This window comes from Neoarthrinium moseri, assembly GCF_022829205.1.
Source record: "Neoarthrinium moseri strain CBS 164.80 chromosome Unknown scaffold59_Wmoseri_CBS_16480, whole genome shotgun sequence".
In the NCBI taxonomy this organism is placed as follows: Eukaryota; Fungi; Ascomycota; class Sordariomycetes; order Amphisphaeriales; family Apiosporaceae; genus Neoarthrinium; species Neoarthrinium moseri.
Genome location: NW_026055173.1, coordinates 17283 through 31416, shown reverse-complemented (window position 1 = coordinate 31416; position 14134 = coordinate 17283). Strand labels below are relative to the sequence as shown.

General features: G+C 50.7%; 4 protein-coding genes across 4 annotated transcripts; 1 reads left to right on the top strand and 3 right to left on the bottom strand.

Moving 5' to 3' along the window:
* Window positions 1-3157: 3157 nt before the first annotated feature.
* On the bottom strand, window positions 3158-4748 carry JN550_010792 (uncharacterized protein; the record flags this gene model as incomplete). The annotated part of the gene is made up of 7 exons (XM_049309085.1): window positions 3158-3653; window positions 3715-4016; window positions 4104-4178; window positions 4240-4268; window positions 4370-4426; window positions 4485-4521; window positions 4584-4748. The coding sequence occupies 7 exons, from the start codon at window positions 4746-4748 to the stop codon at window positions 3158-3160; spliced, it is 1161 nt and encodes a 386-aa protein (XP_049167182.1).
* A 3096-nt stretch (window positions 4749-7844) lies between these two features.
* On the top strand, window positions 7845-9752 carry JN550_010791 (uncharacterized protein; the record flags this gene model as incomplete). Its single annotated transcript, XM_049309084.1, has 4 exons — window positions 7845-8106; window positions 8348-9048; window positions 9106-9527; window positions 9587-9752. The coding sequence occupies 4 exons, from the start codon at window positions 7845-7847 to the stop codon at window positions 9750-9752; spliced, it is 1551 nt and encodes a 516-aa protein (XP_049167181.1).
* A 597-nt stretch (window positions 9753-10349) lies between these two features.
* Window positions 10350-11583, bottom strand: JN550_010790 (uncharacterized protein; the record flags this gene model as incomplete). The annotated part of the gene is made up of 3 exons (XM_049309083.1): window positions 10350-10997; window positions 11052-11279; window positions 11335-11583. The coding sequence occupies 3 exons, from the start codon at window positions 11581-11583 to the stop codon at window positions 10350-10352; spliced, it is 1125 nt and encodes a 374-aa protein (XP_049167180.1).
* A 1042-nt stretch (window positions 11584-12625) lies between these two features.
* Window positions 12626-14054, bottom strand: JN550_010789 (uncharacterized protein; the record flags this gene model as incomplete). The annotated part of the gene is made up of 4 exons (XM_049309082.1): window positions 12626-12963; window positions 13046-13171; window positions 13234-13549; window positions 13689-14054. 4 exons carry the CDS (start codon window positions 14052-14054, stop codon window positions 12626-12628), a joined length of 1146 nt encoding a protein of 381 aa, XP_049167179.1.
* Between the last annotated feature and the right edge of the window lie 80 nt (window positions 14055-14134).

The following is a 14134-nucleotide window of genomic DNA, read 5'->3' as shown; positions in this document are numbered from 1 at the left end:
CAAGGGTCGACATGCAAAGTTCCAACATTCCACCGGCTTCCCACCCCGGCATTGTGCGACTCGAGCACCAACCCATAAAGAAAGGAGAAGAACCAAGAACAAGAAAAAGGTACCTGGGCCGGCGTCAGGCCGCGTGCTTCTTGTGCCTCTTGTGCCACTCGCTATCCCCAGGCCTGTTGTCGGCTGAAGATTGGTTACATCGTTGACGAATGGCCGGCTCACGGGAGCATATCTTACGGTCAATTCTTTTTGGCAAAGGTTCCGAGTGAGAACGTGCGGAACAGGTTGGCAGGCCGCTGACACGACAGGCACGTACGGCAAGTACCTAGCTCAGAAAGTGCCCCTTGAGACGGCACAATTCCTCGGGTCGCTCTCGTCAACATCTCACAAGGGGGTACGACCTTGCGACTTGGCCCCCGGCGGGTGTGAGACGGAATCAATCCTTTCTGACGGGGGATACGACTATGGGATCAGATGTCGCGAGATGACGACCTCTGACCCTGTCCGGTCTGTGCTGACATTTACTTCTTATTGGCTTCGAGAACATTTCCTGACCGAACAAACGTGGGGGACCTTGCGGTCGAGAACCCGTAGAAGGGCAAGGCTCACACAAGACACTTCGATTCTACGCCCCTGCGGCCAAGCACAACGAAGGCAGCATCCTATTCAGCCACTGACAAATGTCACTGCACCAGTAACTGTCGCATGGCTATTACCGATTTTAGAGCAGACAACTGCCAGCTTGCGCCGCCCTTGCCGTTGGGTTGGAAAAGGTGTATGCTCGACGGAATTTTCTTCCGCCGCTTGTACGCCAGGAAACCTCCGGGGTTTCTTGGCCGAGGTCCGCCCAGACCGATACCGATCAAGTTTCACAGGCCTGCCAAACCATGATTGAGTGGTAACACGTTGCTAGGCCAGCATTGGAAGAGGCCGGCTGTTTCTGAATTTTCTAGAAGCAGGCATGAATGAAAATCCTGTGGGGTGCATAAGATTCGCGTGGCATCGTTACCCACATCAATCACTGCACTACAACCCGCCAGCCCGCTCCCAGGGCTCCCGCTCAGCCGGAATTTCCGTGCCCAAGTTGCCAAGGGTAATAGTTAAAAGTTCCGGGCTATTACCCACACCCCAAGGCGACTCAGATGCTGCAAGCTGCAGGTCTCACCTGTCTTCCCGCCGATGCTGAGTACCGAAATTGCGGTGAGGAATATATGATGATTCGGTGTAGTGAAATCTGCCAGGCCTGATCGAGTAAGAAAAATGTTAGATGTATTTTTTAATGGTCTCGGCACAATAAATCTATGTGTATGGGATAGATATCCATAATCAACAGGTGGCCTTACTTGATAGTTACAGATTGCAAAGCTGCCAAAGAATCATAACTCCACCGCTGTTTTGTACAAAAGTTCTGCGCGCTGTTTCATTCTACCGACCTGCCTAGAATGGCCCTAAGATTTGAGTAAGGTGTTGGCGTGCAGCGGGAAATGTGCAGTGACGCGACTCTTACCACAGGTCCCACGCACGGTCAAGACCCTAGCCGCCAAGTGACGCTGCATTGCAGCGCATACGTATCGAACAGGAGAGAATTTTCTAAGATGCAAGGGCCCATCACTGCAGTCTGCTTACAATGCTGCAGTCTGCTTACAGACTGTGTCGATGGTAAAGTATATGCGGCAAATGCGAGCGGTAGGGGGCATGACCGTAGCTCAGGGCTGTTCCCTCGCAACGTGTACGACATACGATGACAACGCCAATAGGCGTGCGTATAATGGACCATGGATTCCTCCTCTGCACAGTCAGCAGTTCACTGGATCGCCGGCGATCCGGTCAGCATACATATCCTTTGGAGAACACGTTTCTTTCCTTCGACGTTTCCTTTGACGAGGCGTGCACCATGCAGCCCTTGAGATACATACGTACCGGCGCGGAGCCCATCTTGGTAAGTTATGGTTTGAAGGCAGCCAGATACCTCGTTAATCCCAAGGTTGAGGCTCATTAAGCCGTCCGTCATCGCGTGATTGGTCATAATCGTAGGGTATCAAAAAAATAAAATAAAAAATATTGGGCTACACGATGGGCAAACATAGGTGTTGCAAGTGGCTCCGGGTAACCTTGCTCTGTTGAATTGAATGTAGAGATTGTATACGTTGGCTGCTTGTGCGATTGAACACTAATGCAAGGCTTGTAGCGACTCTTTTGCTGCGCGAATACATCGCTTTTGTTGGCACGTGCCTGAGAGTCTGCTCGTCGGCGTAACATGGAATTCTTCGACAGACTTGACAACAAAGCCTACACATTGATGTCCGAAGAGCTCCATTCCATGGAGACAACATTTCATTCTTTAAGTAAGGTCCTTTTAGGTCGAACCTTCTAATGAATTCAATTTAGCTGAGAAGCATTAAAGATATTGGTCCTAGGCCAACGAACTGCGCGTCGGATAGTTCCATTTCGTCGGATACTGGAACCAAGCCCGCCTTTTCAGCTAATGTCTCAAACGCAACATGGCGTATGATACGAGATCGATCCGTGTGGCATTGACTCAAATGACGAGCTATGGCATGATGACATGCCGCCCTTTCGACCACTTGAGTGGTGGGGGTCGAGTCTCGGGTTATGCTTAGCGATACCTAGTGAAGATACCAGTATCTCCTGCGCCATCAACTCGGTCTATGACAATTATTTACTCATGTAAGCGGTCTGGTGATGCGCGAAATTGTACATGTTGTGAAGCTACACCCTCACCCTCAACCTTGTCCATTGGCCTCGAAAGACACCCGGATATGTCTGGTTTGGACTTCATGGTTCTCCTCAGGCCACAAAGCCAAATGGCCTCTAACACGTTCATTTTTAAATGACAGACGCTGATTGATACTGCGTTCAGAACTTTATACAGTTGCAATAAATGTAAATCGGCGTTTGCTACTTCCCAAGGACTAAAAGCGATGCGGCTTAGTTCAGAGGATTAACGTGAAACTGACTGTATCATATGTTTCCTAGGCATGTATGCCTTCCAAGTGCAGACCTGTTGGAGTTTTGACCGGCAAAGACACTATCCCATCCTTGTTGCTCAGATAAATGACCTTAATGTACCCCGACTGTTCAGAATCACGCGGTCGCATGGGTATCTAGCCCGGTGATAAATTCCCCAATATCTCATTTAATCCCGAGTAATAGCCCACCTTGTTTCTATCGCAATTGCAGAAGACTGTAGTGAGCCCCCCTTCGTCAATCTCTTCTCAGAGCCACTGTCATTGCTGTTATCACCTTCCCCAGCACTGTTATCTTTGTAGAAGGTCATGCCGGCCTGGTCCATCATTCTTCGACCATCCAAAGTCTCTAACTCCCAAGAAGGACCTTTGCTCACAGCGTAGGCGGAGGTGCCGACCTTCCCAGGATCCGAACGATTCTTGCTCCCCTTGGAGTCCTTGAAGGAGCTCTCGACATCTGCCGTGTAGCCTGAGATCTTGGACGAGGACTTGTGGTTCTTGTATCGCTTGTAAAATGGGCGTAGCCCCGGGATGCTGACGCAGATGAGCCCTAGGTTGACTTCAAACACGCAAAGGAAGATCGTGGTGGGCATTGTGCCGATCAGATTGCCTCGCATATCGTTATTGAATACGTTCACAAGTCGGGCGCAAGTCGTGGCAACCACACTTAGCTTGAGTATCAGCACGAGAAAAGAATGAATGAAGGAAAACAAACTGTTGTACGTACGCGAGACCGAGGGTCAAGCAAGCCGTCAGGCCGACCTTTTCTGCCATCCGCATCTTTAGGTGCCATACAGTGTGCATTGGTAGAGCCATGACCATGAGGTCCGTAATGATATTGGTGGTGATCAGAACGGCGTAGAGAGTGATGAGGTTTCCGCAAGACCCCCCTACAATAGTTGGATCCCACTGAAATGGAATAGGACTGCACGCAAATACCATGCCCAGAGTGTGACCTACAGCCCATAGCAGAACAATTCCTATGGTAATCTTAACAGCTAGCTTGGTTCGTGGCTCAACAAAGACTCTCTGGTTGATGTTAGTGGACCGAGAGTTTACTACATTGCTTCAGGGAGACCTCCGCCGTAGCAGGGATTGGGCAGTGGTCACTCGTACCAGGTAGAAAAAGAGGACAGACAGCTTCACCAGCGCCAGCGCCCAGAGGTATAGTATCTGAAATCCAAATAGGACCTGTTACCAAACGTGTAAGTAGGTGACCGTGTGATTGAGGTCTGATAGAGGTTTTCCATACCTGAAGGACTGTACCCATGTTGGCTAGTACTAGGTTTCAGGCGGTCAGGCAAGATAGACAAGATCAAGAGATATGATTCGGCTTCGGGTGAAGCGCAGTGGATTCCAGTCGAGACAAGATCTTGACTTACGGTCTGGATATTCTGGGACGGTCGGTTTGAGGTTGTAGCCCATGCCAATTGTACACCCTGAGGAAGTTGATCAGCTTTGGATTGCTCGTGATATTGAACCAAGAAGGGAAGTTACAAAGCCCGTTCAACGCCAAGAGAGTTATCCCTACAGCCTAGAATAACAGACACAGTCAGTTGAGATTCTGCGTCGCGCCACAGTAATAGGTGAACCCACAGTTCCAAACATGATGATATAGTCATCCAGCCCTACACCGATTCCGAGGAAGCGTCCCAGAACTCGAAATCCGACAACAATTATGGCAATAAGCATCACCACACAGTTGGCGACCAAATGTGCCTGCACTAGGCCTGGCATAGGAAAGAACTTGACGTGCGCCATCACGACTCTCGGCAGAAATGGAATTTAGAGAAGACTCAATTTTGTGATGGTGATCGAGGATCAGAGGGTAACATGCTCTGTTCTCTGGAAGAGGAAACATGATCTTTTCAACGTGTTCCTCAGTAGTCCGCGACTGGCTCATATCCTCAACCTTGGCTCAGGATCAACACTTCCTGTGCAGTTTTCCAAATACCGCAGATACCGGGACACTGGTACCTACTGGACTACGAATCGGTTTCAGAACTTCAAAAGCAAATCCCCATTCCTTATTATGTGGTCCCCACGAGTCTAGGGGTGTAAAAGACTTGTCACTTTAGCTCTCAGGCCCTGGAAGCCTGCGATAATTACTCATGTGACGGCAGCTCCCAATCACGGTCCGGGGTCTCCAAATCGGAAAGGAGCGTCGTTCGGTGCGCGAAAAGGGATAACGCCTCCTTATTCTTTTCATCACGTCAAGGAGGGCTCAATGAGAATATGTAGAGAAGTTGTTTGCGAATCTTGGAGACGACGCCCCTGGCCAGTAAACAGGTAGGGATTGCCCTCTACTCCTTCATTCATCACATACCAGATACTCCTTTTACGAGGGAACAACTTGCTGCTAGCCACCATAGAATGCAGCTAGTGACCGAGTGCTTAGGCATGTCAAACCCCGAATGTTGCTAGGCGCCAATGAACGTTAATGTTGTCGTAAATAGCCCGAAAGAGGGTACCAAGCCTGCGAGAGTATTCTTATTAGGGCAGAATTGGGACACCTCTGCCATCAGATCCATTAGACCCTCATTGCCTCTCATCCACACCAAGATAAGAATATCCGACAGGAGATTACTCGGATTCCGACATTCACACAGCTCATTCTCTCATTCCCTGTCACCACCCTGGTCGGCAGTCAGTGCCGACCCAAGCTCCATGAAGTAGCCTGAAGCGTCGGTATTACTCTCGTATTCCCGTAGCCTGTGCTTGTTCAACGGTGTACCGCCGTAGATTCGAAACGCTAAAGCGTAGACGGTGATCTTGCACCAACATCCCGCTCACCAAAAGCAAGCCAACCGACACCAATCATGCGCAAACCGATGCCGCAGCTGACTGGGCTGTTGGGTAGGTGGGTTCACCCCAGGTGGTGTGTGTGGCGTACTTCTTTGGATCTAGTTTCTCAGAAAATCCAGTTCACATGGATACCAGCGTGGCTAACGGGTTTGTCTCAGATATGAGGCTCAAACTGGGCAATATCCCTAGAACGCCAACCTAGACATGGGGGTTCGACGTGTCTGTCCAACTTATGCGGGTTAGTCATCTCATACGCATCATATTGACTTCATAATATCGCGCATATCGCAGTCGAGGTAGAAAGAAACCCGAATTCTTGGGAGTACTCGAGCAGGCCAATCTGTCGCAGGCGAATCACTCAAAGTTGAAGCTTGGGTTCTGCTAGGGGTTTGCGCAGCATTATTGCCACAGTTCTTAGCCTCCAAATAGGGGCGGACAGACCGTTGTCTTTGTGTAAAAGTGACGTTTGTTTACTCAATTTCAATGTCTTTTCGATCCAAGCCTTTCGAAACGAAACGGAATGTCGGGATGCAGTGTTCTGGAACCCATATTTTGTCACTACTGGTTCAGGATGCCTGCTTTCAGTGTTGAGTGTAGCCGAGTAAGACAGTCTACATCGGTCGATATATTGGATAATATAGGGAGCAACGATTAGGGTTTACATCTTTAGTCCACAGGTATTCTTGTCTGGCAGTTTCGCCCGCCATAGGCTCCTAGGCGCAGAGATTCAATCTTTGCCGCTGCATGTGGATACGAAGGCCCGAAAGGTGCCTGATGAAAGGATGTAGCCTCCAAATGCACAGCTGCAGAGAATTCCTTTTTCTGAGGTATTTTGAGTTACAATTTAAATCGAGATGCCAACCACGTCCCCCCTTCGGTTACTGCTAGCGTATCCCTTGTCAATTACCATGGTGGTTATAGAACACCAGGGTAGAGCCCCGGCTAGTACCATCCGGTCCCCGGCCCAATGAACACAAGGCGTCTACTTACCTTGCACCCTTCCTGATACCCCCCATACGGAGGACTTGCCGATCAGCAAGACGACTAAGACTAGGCAATGAGTTGCGCATCAGGGGAGGGAATGTGAAAGGAGGGGGGAGGGTGTTCTAGGCCTCAAAGCATAGAGCTTAGCTGTGAGGGGATCACGACAAATGGCATAACGATGAGCGTCTATTCAGCCACAATCAACATGGGGCGGATCGAGCACGCACTATTTCATCCTGGAGGTTTAAACACCTGCATGTCCGATGCGCCAGTAGCTTGGTTCAACTGAGTTCGCGGGTCCCCTCCCCTGTTTTCCTGCATTGTAGAGTGTGAATCTGACTTGTCAGTTGGCTTGGTGCGGGACTTCGATCATCGGTGTTTGTCACCCTCCACCTGTAGAATGGAACTATGGTCTCTTTCTGCTAAATCTTTTGGTCCTTTTTTCTGTTTTTCGTTCTCGTTCTTAATAGAATATGTGTTCGTGGTTTCCAACGTGCGAATGCAATCATGGTTAAAGGAGTACAACCGGGCGCGAGTTGTAGTATAGTATGATGCGTGCGGCAGTAGCGTTGGTATCGGATGAATCTGGCAAATATCCTTCGCCACTGCCTCGTAGATGGTTCGCATCTTCGTCTAATTGGTAAGGAGATATTGAGCTGACGGACTTTCTAGAGGAAGCTCGTAAACGCTAGTCTGGGGTGAAGCTCATCCGGGGTATCATGCCTAAGTACATTTTGCGATCATAAGTGAGCATCCATTTCATGGAGGAAAAGCAAGTTCTGCAGCGGATGCCGTTTCGTCTTTTACTGATTCTTTGCCACCATTAAGCGACCCGGACATCACATCTCTTCCCCTCCTCACAGCCCAACAGGGTTAGCACAAGGACCGGATTACTGGGTTCAGCGCATATCTTGTAGTATGTATGGGTGGAGAATCCACGACTTGATACTTGGTCGCATTATCTGGCCGAAGACCTTGCGTTTTGACCTCAATATGTTGTGAACTTCATCAAACGCACATACACACGTACACACACACATACAACGCAGAAGCAAGCAAGTGATCACCATGGACTCCCATCACGACGCATCTTTGATTGGAACGGATGGTCTGATAGCTATCTTGACAATCAAGAACCTCTTACGTCTCTTGGGGCTTTGGGTGGTCTATCGCTTAGCTCTGGCTCTGTACAATATTTCCCCCTTTCACCCGCTGTACCGTTTCCCGGGCCCCAGGCTGGCAGCAGCCTCCTTCATCTACGAGTTTTGGTTCGACTTTGTTCTTCTAGGAAGATATAGCCATGAGATCAAGCGGATGCATGATTTCTACGGTGAGTTTTGAATGTATTTTATACCGGAATGTATAAGAAATGGGTGGTGGGATGCCGGGCTGTGTATTGGCTAGTTGCACATCATGAGTTGTTCCAATGCAAGCAATTATGGAAAAGGAAGAATAGTGCTGCCGGCAGCATAGTGGTGCCCCTGTTACTAACCTTGTCATTGGGATTTCGTACTTACGAGGTCTTCGGCTGGCTTGGTTAGAGAAAGGAAGCTCACTGACTTGACCCGCAGGGCCTATCGTTCGGATCAACCCCGAAGAGCTTCATTGCAATGATCCTGACTTCACCGAGGAAATCTATCCCACTACTGGCAGGGTGCGAGACAAGCAGCAGCATTATCTCAATACGGTGGCCGGCCCGCTGTCTCAGTCATCGTTCGCCACCATTGATCATGAGACACACCGCATACGGCGGAGTGCCGTGAATAGGTTCTTCTCACGAGCACAGATGCTTAAGCTTGAGTCTGAAGTTCATGAATTTGCCCAACTTCTTTGTGACAAGCTGCTGCGCTCCAACAAGGCGCCGATTCCCATGATCGAGGCATACAACTGCTTCACAGCTGATACCATCTCTCAGTATGCATACGGCAGACCGCTTGGTTTCCTGGCTCAAGAAGACTGGCTGCCCAACTTCAAGGCTGCATTTGATTCCTTTACAAGCTCTTCGTACTTCTTCAGGTTCTTCCCTCCCGCTAGGAATCTTGTGCACCTTGCCCCCTATCTTGCCAAATACGGGTCTGCTGAAGTCAAGCTACTCATGACCGAAATGACAGAAACCATTCCCGGACACATAATTCGAGTTGCAAAGGATCGGGGCCATGGTAGGATCTTCTCAGATTTACTAGACTCCTCCCTTCCAGAAGAGGAGAAGTCAATTTACCGCCTCTCAGGGGAAGGTTTCTCTCTCAAGGCAGCGGGAACTGAGACAACAGCGGTAGGTCCCACATTTTAAAGTCTTCGTTAACATATTCATCTACCTAACCTTGACCAGACTACCTTGACAGCCATCACGTATTACCTTCTTGCAGCGCCAGAGGTTGCGGCTCGGCTTCGGCAAGACTTGAAGGATGTTGACCCCAAGAAGTTATCGTGGACAACTCTTGAGAAGTATCCCTACCTATGGGCGGTCATAAATGAAGGCTTGCGCTTGACATATGGCCTATCTCCGCGGTCGCCCAGGATTGCACGAGACGAGGACCTGGTCTACCGCAAGGGGCAATATCAATACATCATCCCAAGAGGATACGCTATTGGCATGAGTTCTGTCATCAACCATCACAACGAAGAGATATTTCCAGACTCCGAGGAGTACATACCAGAGCGATGGTTGGATGTTAACGGGCAGAAGAAGCACGGAATGGAAAAGTACCTCATGTCCTTTTCCAAAGGAAGCAGGCAGTGCCTGGGAATGAAGTAAGTATCGCTATACCTGAAGCAGACCATGGAACAAGTACTCACTCAGGTAATTGCAGCCTTGCACTGTGCGAGTTATATCTAGTGACAGCGGCTGTAACATTGCGAGTACTGCCACATATGAAACTGTACGAGACCACGATTGACGATGTCAAGTATGATCATGACCTCGTTACTTATCAAACGAAAAAAGGGTCTAAGGGGATCAGGGTTACGATATTGTGAACTCTATTTTCATTCACAAACTTTCATCGTACATGGCAGTGTCTGGGCACAGCTGGACATTATATATAACATTGAACAAGGCAAATGCGTTGCAGAGAACAGGACAAAGAAACTATTCGCTTTATTGAAGCGCTGGCATCAGTAACATAGCCGGGGACCATATGCAGATACAATATTCGAATACATGTAACACGCACATACGCAAGTATTTGGTATTTGAGGAATACGATGAGCAGAATCCCCGTTCTGTGCCTAATCCTAATTGTGACGTCGGATTAGCAGAGGCAATCCACCTCAGCCTTTAGGCCGGTACTCGCCTGTCCGATCAGAAACCGTTGGAGAAGTGCAATTTCCAAGCAGATAAGTAATAAAGGAGTCACTTGTTTGAATATAGTTATGTTTGTTATTTTGTTGCTACAAAGGGAATTTACATGATCATATGATCATATCAAAGAAGGGACGGCCTGGTTTCCACCATTCTTCCCCGGAGGAGTTCATGGATATCTGGAAAGGGTGCCAAGAGATCTTGAGTCGTACATCTCGTGTCATCGTGAGCTGTTCGTAAAGTATTCGCAGTCATAACCCAGATCCTCGAGTTCATGAGCCGCTCACCGTCTTGGTGATCCATTCATGGAGCTTGGCAGCTATCTCATCACTGTTCTTCTCCATAAATTGCATATGTCCATTGCCATGGATGTCTGTCTTTCCCAGCTCGAGGTGCTCTGCGTTGACCCCTGCTTGCTGAAGGAAAAGCTGTGTGCAATGATCATACATGGCGTGGTATGATGCCTCGCCAGTTTCAATTAATATTGGAACCTTGGCCAAGTTCGGCAACTGGCGGGCTGGCTCGGCTTGCAAAACGCAGGACGTAAGGTCGGTTGAGTCTGAGGCAACAACCTGCGTGTCCAGAGGAGCCGAAGCGTTGGTCGGAGTTGGGGTGTAGGTCAAGGGAACCGACGTCAGCCCCCATGGTCGTGTAAATTCTGTCGAGAAAATGACTTCTTGGAAAGGAGGACCTTTGGGTTCGATCTGGATAAGAGCTTTGAGGTTGTCCGGGCGCGCATCTGCGAGCGTCCAACCGTAAAGACCACCCTGCGAGTGGGTAACGAGTATTGATGGTCCGAGCCTGTCCAAGAGAACTGTACCCGCTTCCTTCATCGCGCGCTCATGCTCAGTACCATTGGCGGTGCCCTGGATGACCGACGCGTAGTAAGCGTCAAAGACTGGGTCACCCTGAGTTCCCGGCTGTAGAATCCGTTTAGCCAATTTAGTTCGACTCAAGAGGTGAAGAGGACTTACACCGGGCCACTGTGTATGTAGCTTTGCTTGTGGCCACAGATTCGACAACTGGGTTGCTGTGAAGCGAGATGTGATAGTCTCCACCGAGTACGTCGTCACGGGAAATCCTCCGTATGGATTCCATGGAGAGCGACCCCGCGAGGGCTCATCGACCACGTAGACTTCATAGCCTTGATCTAGAAACCACGAGGCCCATCCTTTGCCGCCGTCAGGCTTATTTAGAAAGTTCTATCATGACAATTAGTCTACAAGTGAAGATAATGCCGCCCGCAAAGCCACTTACGGTTCCGTCTTGCCCACCTCCATGCAGGAAGATTATAGGGTAAGGTTGCTTGACCTGTGAAGGGCTCAACTTTTCGACGTAAATTTGGTTCTGGAACAACGTTCCCGCGCTCGTGTTCACGTACTGCCCGCCGACGAAGAAGTACTCCCGAACGTGTGCTGTTTCGCCCGCAAAAGCCAAGTCAACAGAGGCTACGGCGAAGATGCAGAGGAGTAGATACAGCGCATTGTAACGATTGCCCCAATGCATGATGGTACCCTGATTTCCTTCCAGAGGCACAGGAAGGGAATCACGGCACGTGAGGCATTGACCAGCAATGCTCCAGTCCTAAACTGATATAGAGTGAAGAGTTTGAGAGGAAGGTGCAAAGGAACCACCAAGGCGGCGGGATCAATCTCTTCTTCAATGCTGATGGTTGAAGAAGATCAGTTCAACGCGGACTAGCCCCCAAAGTACTTGACTTGGGTAGTATGCAGGCATCGAGCTAGTAGCGGAGGTGCGGGGCCGGCTATCCACTCCCGTTGCTCAGACCGCAAGTTGTCAAAGAAATATAGCTAGGGCTGTTGCGGTGAGTAGTGCTGAAAGGATTGATTTACTCCACTAAAACACCAACCTCTGCTATAAATTATCCAGAATGGCCTGTCAATTAACTTGGCGACCACGTGTTTTGCAGCCAAAGCACCTTGTACGGTGCTGCTGTCGCTGGCTACGTGTCTAGTCAACATGGGCACCGGCCGGGTTGCCACTGGATGTAGTATAACGGCTACCCACTCTAATTAGCATGGCTCCACCCCTGGGGCAAGCACTTCGACTAACGTGAAAGAGGACCAATAACAAAACTCTCGCTTGGAGAATTCCGATCGAGTTCCTGCCAGGGGATCATGTTTAGTTAGCTGCTGGCTGACTGGAAAGCGTTGCCATGCACTTGCAATTCCAAGTGTTGGTTGCCGTGCGCACGCCCGTGGCTTCAGGACCAGTCCTCTCAGGCTTGTTACGCGGTAACAAAGTGACGAACTTGGATCGATGAATATTGAACCAACCTAGGTTCAGAGATAACAAGGTCCGGCAATGTTTATCCATCGGCTTGCCATCAGGGTGTACTTGGGAACACACAGTTGTTTCCATTCGAATCCATACATCAAAACCTAGTCCTGCCTCTCCTCTCCATCTATCACCCACCCCTCCAAATCCTCCATATCGTCGTCCACCCCAGGCCATAGAACCTCCCTGACCCACACGCCCCTGATGTTAAATACTGCCACGATGAACCACGCGGCCACCAGGAGGACGCTTAGCCCACCAGGAGGACGCTTAGCCCACTACACAGTCCCTTGATGCCCGAGCTGTCGATGGCATTGGCGATGGAGATGGCGCCGATGGTGAGTCCAACGTTGGGGAAGATGAATGCCCACCAGTTGAGCGTGAAGTGCATGGCCCGCGCCCCCTTCAGGCAGGATACGGTCGCCAGCGCGAAGAACCAGAAGCCCAGCAGCCACACGAACATGGCGGCCGGAACAGCGAAGGCCTTCCATAGGTCGCCTGTGGGGACCGAGGTGATGCCCAGGTAATTAGGCGGGATCACTATGGGGGCTTGCATGCCTCGAGAGGCGAGGGTGGTAGACGCATATCCTGAAGCCCGATGTTAGTCCTCGAGATCCACCGAGTCCAGTAGGGAGTCCCGAGAAGGCAGGCTTAGGGGCATCGAGCTTACCAGCCGGGCCGACGGCGACGAACATGCCAGGCCTCTTGGACTCGAATGGCAGTTTGCTGTTGATCAGCCTCGTGAAGTAAACTGTGTACATGATGAAAGCCACGCTCCACCCCAGCCCCTCAAACACTACATGGCTAGAAGTTAGTTATTTCGTTCCCTACTGAGGGGCCGGGCCGAGTGTCACTCACCAAGGCCACTGATCAAGATGGGCGTCGCGGCAGGCTGCGGCTGTGAATACTCCAGCACGGCCGCCAGGGGCCCGAGGACCAGGAACGGGTAAGCCGGGAGGATCCAGACCGGTATGCAGTCCCGGACGGGCAGCTCCTCCTCGTCGAAGATGACGTGGTACTGGAAGATAACGACCAGCAGCGCACAGGCCGCGTACAGCCAGAAGAGCACCTCGAGGGCGCGGACGAGCCACGGCCCCGTCGCCGGCACGCCGTACTCCTGGATTCCGTAGAGGATGAGCGCGAGCGACACCCAGAGGGTGCCGAAGAAGAAGCTCTGGTGGTGCCCGTGGTCAGTCGTGACGATATCATACGACAAACCCTCCAGCAGCAACTCGTGGAATGCATATATCGAGACGTGTGCATGGCACTAGAGGTTCACTCCCTCCACCGTTCCAACATGCTTTGATACGTACCTCGTGCGGATGATGCAGCGGCGTCTTCAGGGCGCTGGGATGCATCAGAAACCGCGCAGTGATCAGCGCCGAGAAGAGCACGAAGAGGGCCAGGTCGAGCACGAAGAAGACCTTGCCGATAGCGACGAGTCCATTGAACGTATACGGCTGCTGGCCGAGCAGGGTCGCGATGGCGCCCGTTGACATGGTGCACTCGAACCATGACCACGTGAAGTGCGAGAGCCGCTCCTTGAGCGAGACGCGGGCGGATGTGTAGCCATGGGCCCGGCGGTGCCTCTCGATCCGCGATGACTTTGAGGAGTGGTCACCCACCGCGGCGGTCCCAGGGGAGGAGGAGGCCGGTTGGGGGTTTTCTTCATCGGACATGATGGTCGCTCCGTGAAATCGTTTAGGTATGTTGGTATATATTTGGCTGAAACCAACCACTGTTCCAAACTCTCCGCTCG